The sequence below is a fragment of the Ostrea edulis genome, chromosome 2 (assembly GCF_947568905.1).
Source record: "Ostrea edulis chromosome 2, xbOstEdul1.1, whole genome shotgun sequence".
In the NCBI taxonomy this organism is placed as follows: Eukaryota; Metazoa; Mollusca; class Bivalvia; order Ostreida; family Ostreidae; genus Ostrea; species Ostrea edulis.
The window spans coordinates 66,819,498-66,842,001 of record NC_079165.1 but is presented as its reverse complement, the minus strand read 5'-3'; the positions used below and the strand labels follow the sequence as shown (position 1 = coordinate 66,842,001).

The 22,504-nt window shown below is 35.4% G+C and overlaps 1 protein-coding gene across 1 annotated transcript; it reads right to left on the bottom strand.

Annotated features, from left to right (window-relative positions):
- Window positions 1-185: 185 nt before the first annotated feature.
- LOC125680575 (uncharacterized) lies at window positions 186-16,836 on the bottom strand. Its single transcript, XM_048920259.2, has 25 exons — window positions 16,686-16,836; window positions 15,696-15,864; window positions 15,026-15,227; window positions 14,467-14,646; window positions 13,526-14,243; window positions 13,096-13,433; window positions 12,618-13,011; window positions 9,692-9,798; window positions 9,428-9,602; window positions 5,597-5,797; window positions 5,030-5,163; window positions 4,337-4,402; window positions 4,200-4,251; window positions 4,058-4,125; window positions 3,702-3,856; window positions 2,860-3,000; window positions 2,605-2,734; window positions 2,433-2,521; window positions 2,232-2,356; window positions 2,049-2,119; window positions 1,874-1,960; window positions 1,532-1,758; window positions 1,273-1,373; window positions 1,026-1,135; window positions 186-566 (listed from the first exon to the last, which is right to left on the bottom strand). Exons 1-25 carry the CDS (start codon window positions 16,786-16,788, stop codon window positions 393-395), a joined length of 4,317 nt encoding a protein of 1,438 aa, XP_048776216.2. The 5' UTR covers window positions 16,789-16,836; the 3' UTR covers window positions 186-392.
- Window positions 16,837-22,504: the final 5,668 nt, after the last annotated feature.

Sequence of the window (22,504 nt, the reverse complement as noted above, 5' to 3'; positions counted from 1 at the left end):
ACACTTTATTTTTCAACTTTCAAATTTACCACACTGGAGTAAATAAGAAGATTATAAGAAAACAATTCAAAATTCAATTATTCCACGCTCTAAATGCACGGCAGTAATGTGTATAAATTTTACGTCACAGCTGTGGATTTGAATTCTCTTTAGTCTCCTGGGGGTAAATAAATGTTTGCAACAAGTATTGTAATCCATTTATTTTTGACATGTATAGTAATTACAAAATCAATGTATATCATGTGCACAGTCTCACCAAGTACAAATACATTTATACATCAATTTGACCATCGAAAAGTTGAGATGTGGTCATTTCGGTCATATCAATACGATTTCTTGCCGAGTAACTAACATGACATGCAATAAACACAACTTCGAGAAACACTTTGCCTTCAAACTGGGGTGGTAACTTCCAGTTCTGCTTCAAAGCTGTCCATTCTATTTTTGTCCGAGGGCAGAAGTCTGGCGGTTTCCCGTGAGCAATTTCTAAAAGGTTTGGACGAATGAATTTCTTCCTCTTCTTCGTCATCAGTCAACAACTCCTCCCCACCAGCTGACTGTACATTCTAGACGCAACACATTGCTATTTAAATTTCTGTGTGCAGTTGAATTGTTTAAGTACAGTTCCATATAAGACACGGACAGGAAGCGATATACTCTCCCCTTTCACTGAGGTTTTAAGGGGGAAATCGGTCACTATTTTAAAATAATGCAATTATTTATTCCAGCACGTATAATGATGAGAAATAATTTGAACAAATAGCCGTCATTTTCACTGTCTACGGTGCATTTCAACCAAACAAATTAGACCAATGCTGTAATTATGACTTTAACTATTCTAAGATATTCAAGTATATTTCATTAATAGATTTTTCCTGGTTTATCACTGTCTCTTAGGACCCGAGCTAATTCTTATATGAAGCTGTACTTCCATGCTGATTTCATGTCCAAAAATTTTCTTACCACTATGTGCAATGAATGATTGATTATGGTGATTGCGAATAAACAGAACAAAGTATTCTTACGTATGCAAACATTCTGTTGCACGTCCTTCTATTTCTGTATGGGACACAACAGCATAATTTCTCTGCGGTAGGGTAGACAAATCTGGGACTTGTTGGCTTTTTTGTCCAACCTTAAAAATAAGACGCCATTCTTTTTTTAAAATGATGCCATCTGTTTACTTCATCGATGAATATAATCTGTAGAAAATTGTTGAAAAGTTTTAAAATGAGTAAAATTTGGTGAGATCCGTGTGAAAGATCTACAAACCTGTGACACAGCTGACCAGAATTCCCACCACCAGGGCGACAAAAAGCGCCACAGTAGGATACCACAGGAAGGAAATACTGTAGATTATCTTAAAACCAGACCTAAAAGTGGATTCTAAAATAATGAATGAGATTGAACGACAATATGGTCATAAGAAAATAAGGCAAGTCCTCTTAAAAGATTTCTGTCACAGAAGAACGGTGTGAAATTAAATTATAAGTAAATATTTTTTGATGTCTAGTTAAATTCAGATGTGTACCATTCTATCCATGGTGCGAGCGTCGATGTTACTGTGACAGGAATGACATTACTTAGATCGCTGATGCTAGTAGTGAATGCATTGAAGACGTAAGATACGGTGCTGTCATCAGCGGCACAACCCTCTGTGGAAAAAGGAAGCACGGGCATCGGGACTTCGTAAACGAAGGAACCAATCACAATCCAGAACATCACTATTGTGCTGACGATCAAACCCGCCAGCGCACCCTGCCGGTCAACATTGACATACTTAGTAATTGAAACATATACATATATTTTTTATTTCATTAGATTTGTAATGTTGATACGTTATTGCCAAGTCAAAAAAGATAGTAACACATACCGCGCCATTAACACAGGGAAAGAACATCCCCATAACAATTACACCGAGTAGAGGTCCGCCTGCCAATCCGAATACGCTTATCATTATCTATATCAAAAAAATAAGTAGGACTGAGTTCTGGTCATAGCCATTAGCGATTACACTAATGTATATCAAATGTCTGGACAGAATATACCTGTAGGACAGTTGAACCCAGCATTGTACACAGGAATGCGAATGCTATCACGAGCACCCCACACATTATTCCTAAAAAGGCAATTTACATATAAATGAAAACTTGTGATGCTGTTTCCTATGTAAAGACATCCTTAAATACTTAATGATCATGATTTGCTGGTCGTCAATCTGGTTGACTTACCCAGTAATTTGGCCAGCCTTGCTTCGGTTTGAATGGTCATAGTCTTGTCGAGATACTCCATTGCGGGTTTGATAAGATCCTCCAGTATAGTGATCGACACAGCGTTCAAGCAAGAGGAAATGGAGCTAGGACAGCAAACAAAGACTCAGTGAACCAAAAACCAGTCATTATGATGTAAGGTGGAAATGAACAAGTGTTTACCTCAGAGAGGCACTGAAAATGCTGGCCACAAAAATGCCAGGTACACCGGGTACTTCCCCAAGAGACTCCATGACGTAATACGGCAACAGCTTGTAAAATGAAATAAACACATTAAGGATACAGATTTCCGATATGTTTGTTAAATATGTTATGATGTCCTTTTTATTTTTACCTGATCTCGAGAAATGATTTTCCCATCCAGTAACGGATCACACGAATGATATGTAGCGTATATAACGAGGCCCGCAATACAGACTAATGAAACAAGCAGAATCGTCGTGGGTAGGCTGACGAACAGTGCCCTGAGGAGTAAATAGGAGAACAGGACTAATCTTGGTACAACACAAACACACTTTGACCTGAAACACTCTTGAAAAATACATAAAATTTGTAGAGTTAAAGTGTCTAATAACCGGAAGTGACTTACATTTGAGACTTGCGCACATTACTTATACTCATATATCGCTGCAGCATGGTCTGGCTAGATCCGTAAATTGTCAGCTGGCCTATAAAGCTTCCAATAATGAGACCCCAAAATGTACAACGCTTAAATGGACTGAAGTCGAAACTGAAAGAAGGGGAAATAAGTTGAGATAACACTGAGTACAACTTATTTGTTTATATGTTGTATAACACGAAAATATAGTTTTATAAAAGTACCGCTCTGAAATCATGCAATACTGGATATTGTGCAATTTGATATTTACCAAATGGGACTATAACATCGACCAGAGCCTAAGATTTCAAACTATGTTCTTGTACAGAGACTTGTATGTCGATTTGCAGTATCGTCAGTAGCCTTTTCAGCCTTGGTTAAGACATTTTGAATTAGAGTCACATGTAAATTACTGTGTATAGAGCATTATTCGTGATAGCCTAGTGGTTAGGGCAACCGGGAGGTCACGACGGATTCGAGCCTCGTTTGATATAGGTAGTAATTGTTACATCGCCAAGCACCGGACATTAACAGTAAAAGTTACAGGTCTTTCCATCAACAGTTAAAGTTTAAGGTCTTTCGAATATGATATGAAATAGGAGATTTTGTGTCATGGTAAAAATGGGTATTATGATGAACCCTCATTTTCTTAACCTGTCAAGAGTAAAATGATTGGTAAAAATTTATGGCACTTCTCCTAATTGAAGCTGATGACGGTTCTATGAGTGAAAAATTCCCGAATGGGAAGTAAATCTGCATGTAAATACAATGTGTATCGAGCAAGGAAGTTATTGAGTGAAAGGCGAAGATAACGAACAGTGATCAAGTCTTACTCGAAGAATTGTATCCTCTGTCCTTCTTGTGAGATTCGCCAGATTTCTGCCATCCCTCCAACTTTGTTACACCCCATGATAATGATCCCAATCAGACCACCGACAACGATAAATGTCTGAAACGTATCAGTCCAGACCACGGCTCGGAGTCCACCCTTCAAAGAGGCAATTCCCAAGTCATCGAAATTATTCTTTCCGTGTGTGTGTGTGTGTGTAAATATTATCATGAAATACTTAAACATTATTGACAATATATGTACAGTATTAAATATATTCCAACTTGCTGTTTTCTAATTATATCAGTAACACTCGGGTATTATGTGCAGAGAAGATTGTCAATATACATGGAGACTTACTAACGATGTGTAAAAGGTCACCACAATCCCGACACTGATTATAGAGCCCCAAAGCGACAAACCAGTCACTGAGAAAGAAAAAGTAATTCATGATATATATTGTTAAAATGGAAAATAATACTTAAAATCGATATATACTCACCTTGATTAAGTGCAAGTGCTGGCGCATATAATACTACTGCCATGTACAATATCTAAAATGTGAAAAGAAACCAACTGTTTTATAAAGATGTGAAGATTGACAGATATAAAATCATGTAAGATATATAATGCACATACCATTTCGATGACAAACACTAGAGAAGCTATACATCTTGTCCAGCGATTGAATCGAAGTTCCAGGTACTGAAAGAGTGTGGTAAATTTAGAAACATTACCAACCAACTAAGGAATATATAGATTATGAAATTATTTTTGCATATCGTATGGGACTCATCTTGACAAATGAAAAATAAAAGTAACTGTTAGATCAAAAGAATAGATATAGGGAAATTTCATTGCCAAATATTTTGTTTCATTTTGATCTCACACTAAAAATTACAACCTAGGGCAAGATATTGGGATTATCATACACATATTAATCTGATGAGTCGTCCGGGGGACAGATTTGCTTATTACAAATTAAAGTTTTTGTTCCCCAATTTAATAGCATGAATAATCGGTTTACTACAGAAATGTTCATTTACTGGGACACCCATTACATATAAAAATTGTATATAATTCATATGTAAGCAGAAGAATTTTGTCAAAATATTTAGGAAGGGATCGGGTTACACGTATTTCCCAAGGTGGATAGCAAAAATAAATAAATCTTTCCGGAGATTAGGAGCCAAAATTCCTCAGGTACCCCCGATTGGTAGCATAAACTAACTCAAAATATCACCAATTTGATTTCTTGGAGCATGCAAATGCGATTATGCTTCGTACAGAATTACTTTTAAAGCAAGATTACCCTAATTGCCTTTGTCTTACTTGATATGCACTGGTCAGTCCAAGGTTATGGAAAAAAGGAAGGAAAATAAAACAAGTGGCAGGATAAGTCATCAGCCCTGAAAATCCCACCAGATAATACTCTGTGCCGTACACGTACATCTCCGTGGGTACACCTGAAAGTGGATCCATTTCATTCGAAAAGGTGTCCAACAACATTTAATGGTCGTAATGACAATCTAGTTTGCCAATCATTGGGTCAAATGCTGTCTGACGTGTTTCATTCCGATTGTTAGGCTGTTTTTAAGCACACTGATTTTGACTACGGATTTCTCTGTGTACCTGATCAAGATATAGGGTTCGGAGTGGGTATGACCGATCGACAGGGGATGCTTAGTTCTAATAGGTATCGAATCCCACCTCTGGTATATCCAAAGGTCCGTGTTTGCCCAACTATCTGTTTTGCATTCCTTGTAGGAGTTATGAGATTGATCACTGTTCGTTATCTTTACCTTTTCACTGATATCAAAATGCTTTAATGTAACTTCAAAGCTATAGATAATTTTCGTTTGGTTGTTATGTTCAAATCCGGTTGATAGTATAACTCACCTAGAACGGTGATTGCTGACATGTAGCTGGCTACAAGAGACATTGCTACCGGAAACACACTCATTTCCCGCCCTCCCATCAGCAGGTCGTCTGATGTCAATTCTTTTTTTCCAAACTTTTCTTTGAGGAAATAATATAGTCCTACGATAGCAGAGATCAGAAGAACTGCGGCAAACAAGCAGTAATCCAGAACCGAAAACGTTGCCGCCATGTTGGTTTTGAGTAGAATACCTCAGCAAGCAACACACCAATTCTAAAACAAGTATCACTAACCCAGACGACAATTTTGATGCTTCATCGCAAAGTACTCATGCTATACACATGACAAACATACGAATAAGGGAGAGATAAGAACTGGAACGGTACACATGATAAGAAATATTCCCGAAAAAGTATTCCGAAGCCGATTAGTAGACGATTACGATGAACGCCTGTGTTATCTACTTTTACCTAGAGTCTTGGTCCATGAGATCAGATAACCAGAATATAGGATGTATATGAATTTATACAAGTTTATAGTCACTAATATTTTTAACGAAATGCTATGTAAATATTATTTTTGTTTTCTTTTCAATTCGTTATGGATTCTCTGTTTTTTGCAAACAACGGCATTCTTATGTTAACTACTTATTACGCCATGTAGCGATATCTGAAAGTCATTTAGTTCTCATTGAACAGGTTAGAGCAGGACGCTCATTAAACTGCATTACGATAATGACATCCCAAATCACCTTGTACTATATAATTATTTACTGCTCTTATCCAGTAGAAATAAAATGCCTTTCTGTATGAGGAGTAAGAACTAGTTCTACGATTTTTTTAAAAAAATATTTAAAGTATGAAATGAATAAGGACAACAAATTCGTCGATCCATGTTCTTCTTATGAACTCTACTCAAATGCTACTAGAGGTGTATGCAAATGGTGACTGATCAAATGCAAGTAAATGTTGCAAAAGTCACTACGTTTCACCACGATATTTTTATTCAATATGACTACTGTCTCAAACAGGTTTTGCCACAAGTAACACCTGATTTTTGTGACCTTAAAAATACATCAGAAACCGAATGGCAGTGGCGAATGATGGGTCTTCGGTGTCTTTTAATGACTGGAACTTGTGGTCAAAGGAAGGGCATGCTTAGCTAAAAACCACTATTCTTCAAGGTCTAGAAGGTTGGTTGTAAATCCATTTACTCTTGTGGATAACAGAGAATTACAAAAACGTCAACGTGAATATCAACAAAAGTTGTCATTAATTGATGTTTACACATCCAGTGTCTATTCGTTTAAAAGATTGAAAACATTGAATAAGCCGATCTGAACAAGACATGAAAAAGTACAATTTGGCTCGGGCTACCATAGAAGTTGTTTGTTTTACATCCCGTCGAGAATTTGTCACTCATATTGAGACGTCACCAGTTGTAGGTGAAGCTTACGGCCGTAGCCACCCTTTTAACGCCAGAGGGAGTCGATTTTCTTCGCTTCGAAATTCGCCGAAAGGTAGGTCACGGTTTTTTGTTGCATTTATAACTAGTATTTGCACAAATGCTATATTGCACGGAACAATACGATAAATAAGCTACATTTACATCGGAAGTTTGCAAGACTTAACCATCTGGTATGCTCAAACACTTCGGATCAATTTGCAGAATTCATAACTTTTGCTACATTGATGACAAAAATACGCATTAATGAATATTTAAGCAGTATGACTAGATAGTAGGTGATCTAAATGTATTATTATTTGACAATCTTTATTGCTTGACAATCAGAATTTGGAAAATACTCGTTTAAAGAATGCAAGGAGATGATTTCTTATTTCAATGCTAAGGTAACGTTAGCTTACAGGAAGCAAAACTGATAAAATAATGGACATACACATAACGACTAGAATATTTGAAGCAATAGGCGTTCTAGACCAGTTGACAATGAAGAGTTTTTATCAATATACCGTTACCTAGATTTTTAAGCTCTTATCCGCGACTTTTACGAAGGAACTTAAAGTGAACACGATTGATCGGGAAATTTTATTTCTCCATTTTTATTGTTTACAATGATTCACTAAAGTGTTTCCAATGGCGAATCAAAATTTTAATTTGAGTTACAAGTGAGATACAGCAATCACAATTCCTTTGTTATGTAAACAAAACTCGTGTCATGTTTTTGTTTACATATAGATTGCTTAATAGAACATAGCATGTTTAAAATAAAATGAAATGTGGTAAACACTAGAGATTATTAAATTATGTTCAGAGTCAATTTGTAAATTGATAAATCCGCTTTAAACGAACTTTTACTAGAATATTTAGCCTATGTAAATAAAACATGTCACGAGCCTTGTTTACATTAAAATGTGAGCTCTATATCTCCCATGTACCTCGAAAACTGACATTCAAGTTTTCGCTGACTATTAGAAATATCTTAGTTATACATTGTGAACATTAAAAATGGAAGAAAAAATTGATTTTTTTAGCTCAAATTGTGTCCATGCCCCCTCAAAGGACATGTGTCTGTCGAGGCCAGGTATCGATTTCAGAGTCACGAAACCATCATTCTACTGGATGAGCTAACCTGGGGAAGCAATAAATGGGGGGAGGGGTGCAACATCAAAATACTTTATGACACCACCAAATAGCTCAGTGAAAAGAAACCATCAACAATAGACAAACTTATTCGAAATGAAGAAAACCACCATAATTACGTGGAGAGACACCATAGAGACGTTCAGCTGTATAACAATTATGAAAAACCATCAAAAGACTGAAAAATGGAAAACAAACGAGAATTGATAACTCACTACCAATAGACCTAAAGGCAGGTTATCTTATCATAATAGACATTCTATACAATTTCCGAATGAAGCTCAGATAACGGAGGATCCATGTTATGGAGTCTTTAAAAATTACCCAAGAAAGGATTGCAACATGATTTTCAGATAATAAGTGATAGCGTAAAACATCCGGATTTAACACCAATTCTCCAATAGTATTTGTTGCCAAGAAAATCATAACCATGTCGGATTAGTTTGATGTCTAATATGTAAGCACTATATAGTATCTAGTCGTCTGCAAGATTCAAAACACTAAATTGGTCCATTACAACACAATGCTGGAAGAATGGGACTGCATTTTTATGTATATCACAACCAACCAAAGAGCATGAGAATTAATACCAATACAGAGTACAATTACCTTAAATGGGGAAGGAAAGTGTATATCTGTTCAAATGTTAGTAATGGATAAACACCACTTAAAGTTTTTTGAAACCGATTCCTTAAATTATAAGGGACAAAATGGCCTACAAAGATCAGCAACTAATCACCAGTCTCACACACCATCCAAACTAGAAGATAGAAATGAAAAGGGCTCACATTAAAGGAAGAAGAGAATATCACTCACCAATTACTAAAACGGAAAAGCCTCAAGCTAGAGAGGCAGAGCCAGAAACATACTATGTTTTTATTAGCAGGGTTATAGGGGATCATTGCATTAATCCGCCAGGAGCAATGTGAATGACTATAGTAAGTCAAAAAAGTCAAGTGAAGGAGTTCTACGATTTTATTTCAGTGTTCAACATATAAAATAAATAAATATAAAACAACGAAGCCTTTCTTCTGTCAAACCATAATAGAATACTGCCTTTCCTCTTCATATGAACTGTACAACTTCTAATACTTACAAGCAATATAGATAAAGAATCTAGTATTTTCTAAGCAAAAAGCGTCTCTCTCGAGAAGAAACGCTTAAACCATCTACACAATTTTTTCCTACACTACTCTCCAAGATGAATGCACGTGGTTAAAGGTGTTTTTATGGCACTTTGTGATGGTTTTGGGACCAGTACTGCCAAATTTGTTTAGACAATGTCTGCGCAGTTTTTGTCATATCAAACACATAAAGAGGAGACTTGGCAAAGAACGAAAGAGATTCCCCTCTTATGAGTGCCGTGACCTTCACCCCAGGAACGGATAAGGTCGATGGGTCAATTCTAGACTTTTTAAACTTTACCTGAAATACAAATCAAAAGTATTAGATATGATAAAATGAACCAAGACATGTATTACTGGCATGTTTGTTCCAAAAACTCTAAATCTCACCTGTGTGATAAGATTTGAGGAGGCTATCACTTGGTCGTAAACTTCGTTAAGTTTCCTCAGTTTTTCCGTTAGCTTACTTCCATTCTTTACTATTCTGTCACCACACACTGTTAAAACATAATGAGGCAACAATGTAAGTCTTGGCCTTGTTATTCATAAATAAAGAGACAAACTATGTTAAAGATTTTTATAAAACAGTATAATGAAATAAAAAAGGCAGTGTGATAAACTTGTACAAACATTTGAATTTTTGTGTTATTTTAGTTTAAAGTATAAGACCTGACAAAGAAGAACTAGATCAATCAAAAACTTCTATGGTAGTATAAACAAACAATTTTTGAATACCTTATTGAAATACAAGTAACGAAACACACTAGAAAAAATTCTTTTGAATGATTCTTTAACATGTCCTTAACCAATTTGTATACCTTTGCTACATGTCATATCATGTGAATTGCATGAAAATGTTTGACTTCATTTCATGAATACAACATTATAAAAACTACTTTTGAATTTCATTTTTGCTTCAATAAATATACATATCCTTTTGTATAGAAAAGCATGTTTGTAGAGGGTTGGACACTAAGCTAAAACACGTAGAAGAATCAAGCCAGTTTGACTTAGCGTTTGGTCACTAAATCTAATGTTGTTTAACATGTACAAGAAATTCACCACTTCTCTTTTCTGACTTTTATAATCCTGTTGGAGTGGCATCTTACGTAGAACTTTGGTTACTATATTTTTCAATTGAAAGGTCAAATGAAAGGAAGATAAATGTTGAAATCATTTGTATATGAAATTAAAACAATCTTTTATTTGATTTTAGTCAACATTCAGAAATGGTAATTCGTATAAATTTCTACGTCTCTACATCTTCTCAAGGTTACATGTAGTTAAGAAAGGCCATAGTCACTGAAAGTGGAGTTGTAAGCCAAATGTCTTGTCCCTTTTGGTCGATTTTTCAGGAATTTCACTTTGGAAGATAACATATGTTCTTATTGTTTCTCAAGATTAAATATAAGTTGAGCTCAATGGAAAGGAAACTCCTAAATTATTTGTATGCCTCATAAGTTACATCTCTTACCCGATTTTTGTCAATTCTTCAAGAACGAGCTGTTGCTTAAAGACATGGGAACCTAATGGTTTTCAAGGTAAGATATAAAGAAAGTCACTAAATGGATAGTCTTTTTTATGTATCATTTTTAAGCGTATTTTATTTTTAACTTCAACGACACTTTCAGCGATATTTTTTACAAACATCTAGGAAAATTCCAACTTCCTTATGTTAACGAAATTTCTCGCAATAACCCATAAGGTGATAAGATGTAGAAAATTTGTTTTTAATTTGTGTGTCAGTTGTCAAAAACACATTTTAAACACATCAGAATAAAACATGATTATTCTTGGTGGTTTAAACACAGGTAGGTGAATGGTAGGTGAAAGTATCAAATCTGTATTTTAATCGCAGTATAGTTGTACATAGCATTGTTTCATTCATATATTATTAAATCTGTAAGAAATATTCTATTTATAAATATCTCAATGTCCAATTTCAACCTGTAACATTTCTGTTAGTAAGTCGTACTTTTCGACTTGTATGAGACTCATCGATGTGAAAAAACTGTTTTAATACGTTATTTCTTGTACATAATCTGTTCTATTAAAATACAAATCTAGTCATTCGCCCAACCCTGTTCAAATTATGGTAAGATAAAATTAAAAAATAGGATTGTGACAAAGAAACATGAAATTGAATCGAGACGTGATAATAAAACAGTAGGATAATCTATTAAGGCAAGATAATGATTGTCAAGTGTACTGATTATAAATTAATGAATACAAATTATAGTGTTTTACATAAATACTTTTAACAATCTGTCAAATGCGACACGATGACTTTTATACAAATAAAAAAAAAGAAGATAACGAACAGTGATCAATCTCGTATATCATATAAAGAATACTAAATTACATGTAAGAGTAAGACAAACTCGGACCTCTAGACACCACAGAGGTGGGATCAGATCCCTAGGAGGAGGAAGCATTACCTGTTGACCGATCACACCCGCCGTGGGTCCTATATCTTGATTACGTAAACGGAGTAATCCATACTCAAAATCAGTATGTAAGGAACGGTCTAATCATTGGCGTGAGACACGTTAGACGGCATGTAACCCAATGACAGGTTGTATTTGCAAATTAGAAAGAATTTTCGAAATGCTGACTTTAAACGAGACTGTTGATACCCCTGCAACATCGACTTGTTTGTCTTCATCCTGTCTCGATTTAAAAGTTAATCATACGCGTAATATCTTCATGCGTATCAGTTGAGAGGCATACATTGTATACACAATAAGCAGTGACAATGCAATATTGCTACTTAAATATGGGAATTTGACGACGGAGAAGTTGAAATCATTCCTTTTTTCATAAAGTTGAGTTGTAAGTTTTCCGTTAACGTCTATGTTCAATAGAATATCCAAATAGTTCATTGGGATATATGGAATCAGTATATGAATGAAAGTCGGTATTGTTTATAAACAAACGTCGTCGATATGTCTAAATGTCGAGTTGAATGACACAAGAAGATATTTTTCTTCTCATGTAGTTGGTAAAAATATATGGTACACATATGACTACATCCCACTTCTGGTGTGTCCCGGGGTCCGTGTTTGCCCAACTATCTATTTTGTGTTGCTTATGGGAGTTATGAGATTGATCACTATTCGTTGTCTTCACCTTTCATTAAGGCTCTTTTTCTTGCAGTTCAAATTTTACTTTTCGATAAAATATTGGTTAAGTGAATTTATCATGATTAAAAGAGTAATTAACAAGTGTTATTGCACATAGATTTTCCGCCAGTCATTAAATAGCTGGATGGTTTACAGACTACTGATAATGATACTAGTAATAATACTGCTTTTACCTCGTTTTAGAATATCTCCCTTGTTTTTGTCGATATACTCTGCACATGTTGCACACTGCGATTTATATTTGGCGCATGAATTTGGATCAATTACGATTGTTCCACAATCAGGAACATCAGTCGAACTGTCTACTTTCGGAGGAACAGTAAGAGACTTGAACAGATCCTCGATCCCGAGGCTAATGGGCGTGACCGGAGGCTCTGTAGTGGTTTGCATAGCAATGGGAACACCATAGGCTTCTTCTGGCAGTATTACTCCTAACAAAGCCTGCAGTGCTGGGGAATCGTCATGTGAATTAGGAATCTTCTCTGTTGTTCCTATTTTTTGTGAAATAACCTCTGGATCAAACGAAAGTTCGGATGTTTTTGGCGGATCAATTATTACTGTCGTCACCTAATCATGAACAAAAATAAATTGAGCTAAATGATAAAAATGTTGTTAGGTGTTAAAATTTAACGGAAAAGAGCATTTTGGTACCTTTGGAGTCTCTTGACTGGGTTGTGTGAAACGTTCAGCAATGCTGTGTTCAAGATGAGAGACAATTTGATCAACTTTAGCTGTTGGGGTTGTTGGTTTTGGTGTGGTGGTGGTGGTTGCTGCAGGGGTCTTCGGCACCGTTTCCGGACTGACTGGCGCAGGCGTAGTAGTCGTGGTTGAGCTCCTCTGTCTAGATCTTGACTTAGATCTTGACTTGGATTTCCTCCTTCGTGATCTCCTGCTTGTTATTTTAAATCGACCCAAAGTAGTGGGAGCAGAAGTTGAAGTCGTTGGCTCGAAGCCAAGAACAGCTCTCTTTTTTCTTCCAAATATGTTGCCTGATATGAAAAATTTATTTCAATGTATTACTAGATGTGTATTTTAAACATAGCAATCCTTAAAAAAAAGAAGAGCGCGGTTTTGTACTTACTGAAAACATTGGCAATGTGGTTGTTGATCCCAGCTGCAAATGCTTGTCCATTGAAAGCCCCAAAGGAGTTCCCCATGTTGAAATTAACGTTCTGACTACCTTGAGTTTTGCCATTTTTGTTCTGAATGTGTGTGTCGATATTCAAGACGTGAGGGGCGTTATTGTTGTTCTGTTGAAATACTTTATTATTTATTTTCACGACACTAGAGGAAGAAACTGGATAGGAGTTGTGGAGAGTTTGTTGTGGTTTGGGTATATTGTTTTGGGTGTGAATCTGAGAATTTACATTCATCACTGACGGGAATGCAGGCATATGCATACCAAATGTTTGGAAATTCATGGGACTTTGGACAACCGGAGCTTCGTATGATCCGATATTGGAGTTAATGTTAACTACACTGTGTTGGTTTCCCGGAAGTTGTGAGTTAATGTTAACTACACCGTGTGGGTTTCCCGGAAGTTGTGAGTTAATGTTAACAGCACCATGTTGGTTTCCCGGAAGTTGTGAGTTAATGTTAACAGCACCGTGTTGGTTGCCCGGAAGTTGTGAGTTTATGTTGACAATGTTCGGAACGTTTGGGACGTTCCAAGGTCCAAAACTGGCGGCCATGTTGTTAAACATATCTGTTAGTCCGAAAGCCATTTGGTTCATACCGTGGTTCATCTGCTGCGCAAAGTTGTTCATGGACTGACCCATCTGCATACTCATCTGAGCCATCTAAATTACGGTAAGTATAAGCTATTAATCTGAAAAGTATGCTGAAATAGAACTTTTAGCCGAAAAAAAAAACGATGACGACGCTTTTCATTTGTTAAAAATCTTGTTATGGAATTTTTCTATATCATTAATAATAGACATGTTGAACCAAACCGTAGAGAATAATTAAACGAAACAGGAAGTACAGTTTAGATAGTAGAGGTGAAGTAGATAGATATAATACCTGTTGTCCAAGTTCCGTGGCGATCTTTCCGTACTGTTTCCCCGCTTGCTGGAGAGATTGCCATTCTGTAGCATTGAGGGAGGAATTGGAGGGACTGAATCCCCCAATGAATGTTTGCATTCCATTGACGAAGGTTCCAACATTTCCTCCAAGATCATTTATAGCGCCATGCAGGTGCACCTACATAGAGAATTTTTTTCAATAATGTAGAGTGTTCTTATAACCAGAGTATTGTTAAACTAGCGCTTGTGATCACAGAGTTTTATTTCGGATTTTGTGGTTTCTTTCTGCAAACTTTGATACAAGTGAAGTTTCAATATTGTTGATCGAAAACTTAAAAAGGGCGCTTTGAATTTGAAAATATCTATGAAAAAGTTGTTTGTTTGCAGGTTATAAGTAAGAAACTTATTTAATTTCTTATTTTATTAGTAAATATTCTAAAGGACGTTTATCTTAAGACAGTATCTACCGGAGATTTTACATTACCGATAAATCGAAATTCAGGCACACACGCGTACATTTAGACACCTCCAAAATTACTCTAGGTCCATGTACGCACCTGTAGGGTGTTACCCATGTTGGAAATGGATGAGACCATGACACCATCAGGATTCATAATCGTTTGACACGACTTTGAGTTGTCGCTAAGGATACTGCAAATTGTAACGGTGGATTCTCCAGCCTCGTTCTGGTGGTTTGAGACCGAAACGCCACCTGTTGCGGGTAGTACAACTTTCGTGATTCCTCGGCACTTCTTGATTCTGTAATCAATAAATTTTCTGAACAGTCCATTTCTTTTACCATTTCCTCGTGATTTTTAAAAAGTTTTATGCCGTTTATGTCAAGTAGGAATGAGTCACATGACGACCGTTGAAACTTCAGTCCTTGGAATTAATTGTTTATAAGTACTTAATCATGTTGGCCTGGTGGACATACAAACCTGGTCGTACCATCATGGGTAATTCCTGGTTAATTTTATGTATATTTATGCATTACAAATATGCACATTTTCCGAAAAATGAAACCTGTTTTAGATGAGTTTTTAGTCTTAGCTGTTCCAATGGTCATATGAAACTGATTTCATTATTTTCTTAGCATATGAAATCAAGTGTGAAAGTGTCTTGAAACTGTGAGCAGCATTTTGTGAATTTGAGCATCAATCGGGGATTGCGTGCGTGTAACCTCTAGTAAAAATTAACGTTACGTAACTAAGATTGAAGTATTTTCACCTGTTTTGGCAGAGATCATTGACGCAATGGATGCAGTCTCCCATCAGCGTGTGTGTCTTGGTCTGACAGTCAGACATCTTCGGCTGCATGGAATCTATCATCTGTTTCACGGTCGACAACTCGCTGGTTATGGTTGACAGAAGATGTCTCCGAACTTCTCTGTTCAAAGCTAAAAACCAGATAGATTAAATTAATGTCCATGTTTACTAGGGTCCGTGATGATTAATGTTTTCCGTTTTTGTGACGAAGTTGTAAATAGACCATATAAATGTACAAATATATGCATGCAAAATTAATTCAGTATATGCTTTATATTTCGGAATTCAATGTTCACCTTTTTTATATTTTAGTTCATGTCAAAACAAATGAATTCTTTTGCTTAATATCAGTGATTTTATTCGTTGATTAACCAATCGGACATATATTTTGACCCGATTACATGTGAATGACTCGTTCATTAAACACTGAAAGGCCTTAAAACTAAACCAATAATGTGCAGTAGTTCCTAATATTACATCTTTTCAAGTTTGATAAAATTATTCAACTTCTTGTTTTTTCTCTCTAATTAATACAGCAATGATGTAATATTTTAGCAGATTGTGGTTTGTAATGAACCTCGCTGTGTGATGTCATTGGCAGATTTTACAGCTACTCATTTTGTATATTCAGTGTCAGCTAACAAACACTAGGTGGGAAAAAATACATGCAGGAATATCTTCAACTTGACTATGTATACCACCTTAAAGTTCTAACGCAAAACGTTCCAAGTATCTTCCTTACCAAACAATTTCCACTATTCCAAATATGTTAGAAATAATCATACAAAATGTATATATACACCAAGTTCATTTTCATAAGCACACACAGTATTAATTAAGACAGTTAAAAAACAAATTAACGTTTTGTTATTTCAAACATGCGCTGCCAAAAAAAAAATATCCTACACCTTCATTTGAATTTCAGTTTAAATAGATCCATGGGTCTACTTACTCTCAAGGTTGGCAGGTCCTAGAAACTGGACATCCTGTGTCAGAGAATATCGGACATCCGCACAAATGAGGAACAGCAGCACCACTACTTTCCGTCCCTCCATGACAAATGTTCCACACAAAATAAACAAATGCGCATCCGGGGTCTTGTTATCCTGCTAAATACGATTAATTCTTTGAAGGTACAAAAGGGGGCTGTATAAGGAAAGCATGAAAATAAGTCATTAATACACGAAGGCTATGATAATTAGAAACATTGTAATTAGCAGTGTGTATCTAACATGTCCACGAGTGCAATCATTAATATTCATGATAAATGTAATTACATCCATCAATGATTCTATTTCTTTTAAACGACGAATTTTAAAGATTTAACATCTATAAATGCGTGTGATGGCAAAAGGTGACATTCCATATATCATAAGCTTTTTTTAAAAATTTGATTCAATATACGAATGTTCGGAAGCATCTCTCAGACTTATTTCAGAAGACGGGACTTTTTAACCAGAGGATACTTGTATCTTACCAATTAGCAGAAGTTTAGGCGTGAATAATTAAGATATGTCCAAGTTTTGTTACACTCTCTCTCTCTCTCTCTCTCTCTCTCTCTCTCTCTCTCTCATATCAACTGCAGGTAGCATTGTTACATTACTGGCTAAATTTCATTCAATATATGCATTGTATATTTAAGGCCCGTTCACGGTGAGTTCAGCTAATCCGCATTAACCTAACTCACATTGCCTTTATACTGAAATAACTCGCTACGGATTGAATTTGTTTAGTTTAACCAACTTGGAAGAGACTATAAAAATTAGTATATTTGTTGTGATACTACTGGGAAACTATTTTATTATCGGTATTTGTGGTGATATTATTTAAATCAGTTTGCAAAAACATTGAGAAACCTATCATGAAAATTTGTCAAAATCGGGACTTTATCTGATGTTCAAATTGAAGGTTTTTATGAATTTGATACATAAATTTATAAATATCTGGGTATTTTTTCAACTTCTGATATTTTTACAATCTTTATTACATAATACTTTACGTAAATCTTAATCATTTGATGCATGCATATGTTTGCTTAGAAATATGTTTGTTTGTCTTGTCTATTTAGTATTACTTCTTTTTGGGGTGCCATGGTAACAGGAAATAAATTCAAATTTTAATCATCCGTCGAATTTTAGCTGCAGGACCATTCCAATTGTCGCTACTTTTTTATAAAACATGACGTTACTGGTGATATGAATATACTAGCAGATGAGGATATACTGTGCCAGCAATGACATTATAGCTTATGCAATATACAAAATGATACTGATCAGTGATTCATTTTATTGTACATAAACGATACGGTAATTCAAGATACCTACATCTCGTGGACTTTGAATCTATGGGGAGATTGTGTTCAATGTTTTAATCACCGAGTTCACGTGGATACATCGAATCAACATATGAATGAAAATTAGTATTTTTAATATATAAAACGTCGTCGATACATCTAAATGTCGAGATGAAGGCCACAGTTTTTCATGTAGAAGCTTTTTGAATAAATTCTGTCTCATAAGCTAGAATACAAAAACAGGTAAGCTAGTAATGGAGCACGGTTTGTGCCCATGTGAATTCCAACAGACTTTTGGAAGACCTGATCACTAAAGAAATACTTTCAATGAGAAACTCCAGCGTCTTTTAAGTATCAATTTCAGATTTCTTGACCGTAGAATCAGAGTGGTGTTTAATGAAGTAATTTTTGGATCACTAAGGCTGTGTATGATGTCAAAAAGCCTGGCTTTTAACGTATCGTGGGGAATTGTATAAAGTGTTGAAAAGTCGTGCGTTTTGATGCTATTGATTTGTGAAAAGTTTCCTGATTTCAAATTTTTTAAATGTTCTTTCTAATTTCTGAGAATCCACATTTGATTTACACCACTTCTCTATATGTTGTGGTACAATACGTCTGGATTTTCTCCCTCAAAGCAGTTCATATTTCAGTAAGGAGCAGAGATAGGGGCTTGTTAGAACATTTACTAGATCCAACAATATGATGTAACGGTTTTTGTGAAATTTTGGTATTCAGTATAGGCACGGTAACTCATTTATTCGTCCCTTTGACTGGGATTTTTAATGTGTTTACACTGGGCAGAAGCGTGATTTTGAAAAATTTCGTCTTTTAAAAGGAAACTCGGAATATATGAGTAGGATTACCACATGTGAAATTATTACCAAGTTCGTTTAAAATACAGTTGTAATAATGAGCCTTTAAACAAGGACAATGTTGTCACAAGTTTTGTCAGCTGAAACCAATACATAAGTGATTTTAGTTCACCGTTTTCAACTATATCGACATCACCAATGATGCCATGTCCAGCTGGACTATAGTTGAACGAAGAGCAAGAAACATGTAGGTGGATTATGTATAAGTTGGTCTACATAGAGGCACTGTAAAGCTTGTTTGTAATTAAAGTTTGGATGCAATTGTAGGAAATATACTAGATGCAGACTTGAAATATGATGAAATGCAAGACTGGACTTTTTTATGACGAAGAATATTGGTTATATTGACATCATTCATTCCTTAGTTAGTATTTAAGTTTCAGGAACTGATCGCATGATTCAGACATAACATAAGGTTTGAAGAGGCTGCGATAGGCATAGTCCATAATTACAGAATTCAGTCTGTAGTTCGGTGTTAAAAAATCCCAGTATATACAATTAACGTATTCAAAACTTTCGATTGAAGATAGTAAAGTTTTGTACGAATGTGATGCCGACTTAATATTGTCTGATGACGTAAGGTAAGTGAATAAAAGAGAGACATCTATGGTGCGCCAACTTTTAAACATAAAGTCAAATTCTTGAAGATATCTTTAATTATTTGAAGATTTGATACGCGCATCAAATCAATTATTGTTCTCATCAATCCATTTGATGAGAGCAATAATTGATCTCATACGTGCATATGAAAGGCGAAGATAACGAACAGCGATCAATTTCACAACTCCTATAAGCAATACAAAATAGATAGTTGGGCAAACACGGACGCCTGGATATACCAGAGGTGGGACCATGTGCCTAAGAGAAGTAAGTAAGTATCCCCGTCGACCGGTCACACCCGCCACGAGCCCTATGTCTTGATCATGTAAACGGAGTTGTCCGTAGTCAAAATCAGTATGCCAAGAACGGCCTGTCGGTATGAAACACATCAAACAGCATTTGACCCAATGATAGGTTGTATTGGCAAATTAGATAGTTATAACGACTATATATTTGCGAAATGCTGACTTTAAACGAGGCTGTTGAAACCCCTGCACCATCAACTTGTTTGTCAGTAACCTGCCTCGATTTAAAAAAAAAACTCACCATACGCAGAACAAGCTCTTGCGTATCGAATCAGTTGAGAGATGTAAACACCATATACAGGTGATAATGGAATATTGCTACACAAATACAGAAAGTTGATGACGGAGAAGCTGAAATCATCCCGTTTATCATAAAGGTAAGTTGTTAGTTTGCCTTTAATATCTACTTTCAATAAAATATCTAAGTATGAAGCAGAAGTGGATGACTCTGTAGTGTCTTTTATTTCGAGTTCACAAGGATATATCAAATCGACTTAGGAATGAAAATTATTATTGTTAATAGATAAAACGTCGTCTATATATCGAAATGTCGAATTGTAGGCACACCAAGAGATTTTTTTCTTCTTATGTAGAAGTTTTTGAATAAATTCTGCTTCAATAGAATATAAAAACCGGTCAGCTAACAAAGGAGCACAATTCGTGCCCATGGGAATTCCAACAGACTGTTTGAAGACCTGATCACAAAAGACTACGAAGATAGTATGTATACACACAATTACCGATACATATATAAATATAGTATACATACATATAGATACTCATGTACACCTATGATATATACACATACTGGTAGCATGGAAACTATATGTTTTAATGAGATACTAACTTGTTATAACGAGAGAAAAATTGTTATTACAAAGAGTGACAGTTGTTATAACGAGATATTTCGTTCTAACGCGATAATTAAGACGCTCGTTATCACAAAAAGTGTCTAAGTTGTTATAACGAGGTAACTATTTCGATCTAACGCGATAATATTAAGTCGTTATGACAAGATGCTTACTCGTTATAATCAGATAACTAAGTCGTTAGAACGAGATAACCTAGTCGTTAGAATGTGGTCAATAGCTCGTTATTACGAGATACATTAGTGCGTTCATGCGAAATAATAATTATAATTCTTTTAAAATTCTTATTTTATACTATTAAGCTGTCGTACATGTATGAGTAGGCAAAATTCTCTTGGTGATATTTCATACCTCTGAGAAGTTCAATAATTTCGCTGTTGCATAAATATTACGCTTTGAAAATTCCAACTAGCTTTGGCAGCTTTTTACTTATGCTATATCATGAAGCCATAATTATGAAGTGAATGCTAAGATCGAATTTATTACTAGAAGAAATTTGTATTCCAATTTTTTTTCATGTTTTACTTGCAGAGGAATTTAAAAATGGTTATATGCTCTCTGAAATACGCTGTTCTTTTTGTGCCTACATTACGATGCTGTTTTGTCTTATGGTCTAGCTATTCTTGAACACATAGTTTAGATTTTGATCAAATCGTAACCCCCATCACTTTTCCCAGAATCAGTTGAATCCACATCAGATGCAAGCAATCATATAGCAAGAAAAGTCATAGTAAATTTAAAGAATTACATGTTGAGCATCACTGAAGAGACATTATTTGTCGAAATGCGCATCCGGTGCATCAAAATTGGTACCGTATAAGTTTCATATTATGACCCCTGGGTCGAGGCCTCTGCTGGTGGACTGTTAGTCCCCGAGGGTCTCGACAGCCCAGTAGCTAAGTACTTCGTTACTAGCTTAAAAATACAGATGTACAAATATATTTAATTGTTGTGATAAAATTTAGAAATTTATTTCAAAATTAAGGATTATCTCCCTCATGCATACCTCTTAACCTTAGACGAATTTGACTCCACTTTTTGGCACTCTGTTTTCCCCTATAATAGCTCTAGCAAGTTTATCGTTATTTCGGATTTCAAACATTTCGGTTGAGCATCACTGAAGAGACATTATTTGTCGAAATACGCATCTGGTGCATCAAAATTGGTACCGTTTAAGTTTCATATTTTCAAGAATAAATTTCAAAGCGTTGTTCCCTAGCTTACAGATTAGGAATTGTTCCGAGCAACGTGACTCACGTGAACGTGGTGGCCAAGGCGCCTCTTGTTTACTTAGGGTAATAATCAAGTCTTACTAAAACCAATAATAATGATGATTTGCTGAATGGAATCTTTCAAATAAAGCGTGATTTTGATCGCTAGCAAATATTATAATTAATAACTAACAGGTCTGTGATTTACAGAGGCCTAGCGTCGCTTGTCATTCAGTACTTATGATAATTTTTATAGGTGTAAAAAATTCAAACCTTGCACAAAAGGTTAATTCTTGGCGACATCTCGGGGACATTCTTGTTAGGGTTAATCACTCAAAAAACTTCACTTCCTTTCTCGTCAATCACGTATTTTCGATTATAGGTCGAAATTTAATACCATTTTTTGTTAGTGAAATGCTATTAACTTTCCGTGTTCATTTCAGTTGTACAGTTCCTAGTTGGATAGTTGGAAGTTTGATTTATTAGGCTGTGATATTTCTTTCACCTATATATATATATATATATATATATATATATGTCAAAAGATTTCCATCGAAACTTATGAACAAAATACAGTTGATAAATGGGTTAGACTCTAACCCATTTATCAAATGTATTTTG

Bases quoted from the DNA above. Each gene is read 5' to 3' on its own strand.
- LOC125680575 (XM_048920259.2), bottom strand. From the start codon at position 16,788: ATGGAGGGACGGAAAGTAGTGGTGCTGCTGTTCCTCATTTGTGCGGAT. The intron at 15,865-16,685 runs GTAAGTAGACCC...TCTGGTTTTTAG, and splicing joins AGGACCTGCCAACCTTGAGA to CTTTGAACAGAGAAGTTCGG. The intron at 13,434-13,525 runs GTAAGTACAAAA...TTTTCATATCAG, and splicing joins CCACATTGCCAATGTTTTCA to GCAACATATTTGGAAGAAAA.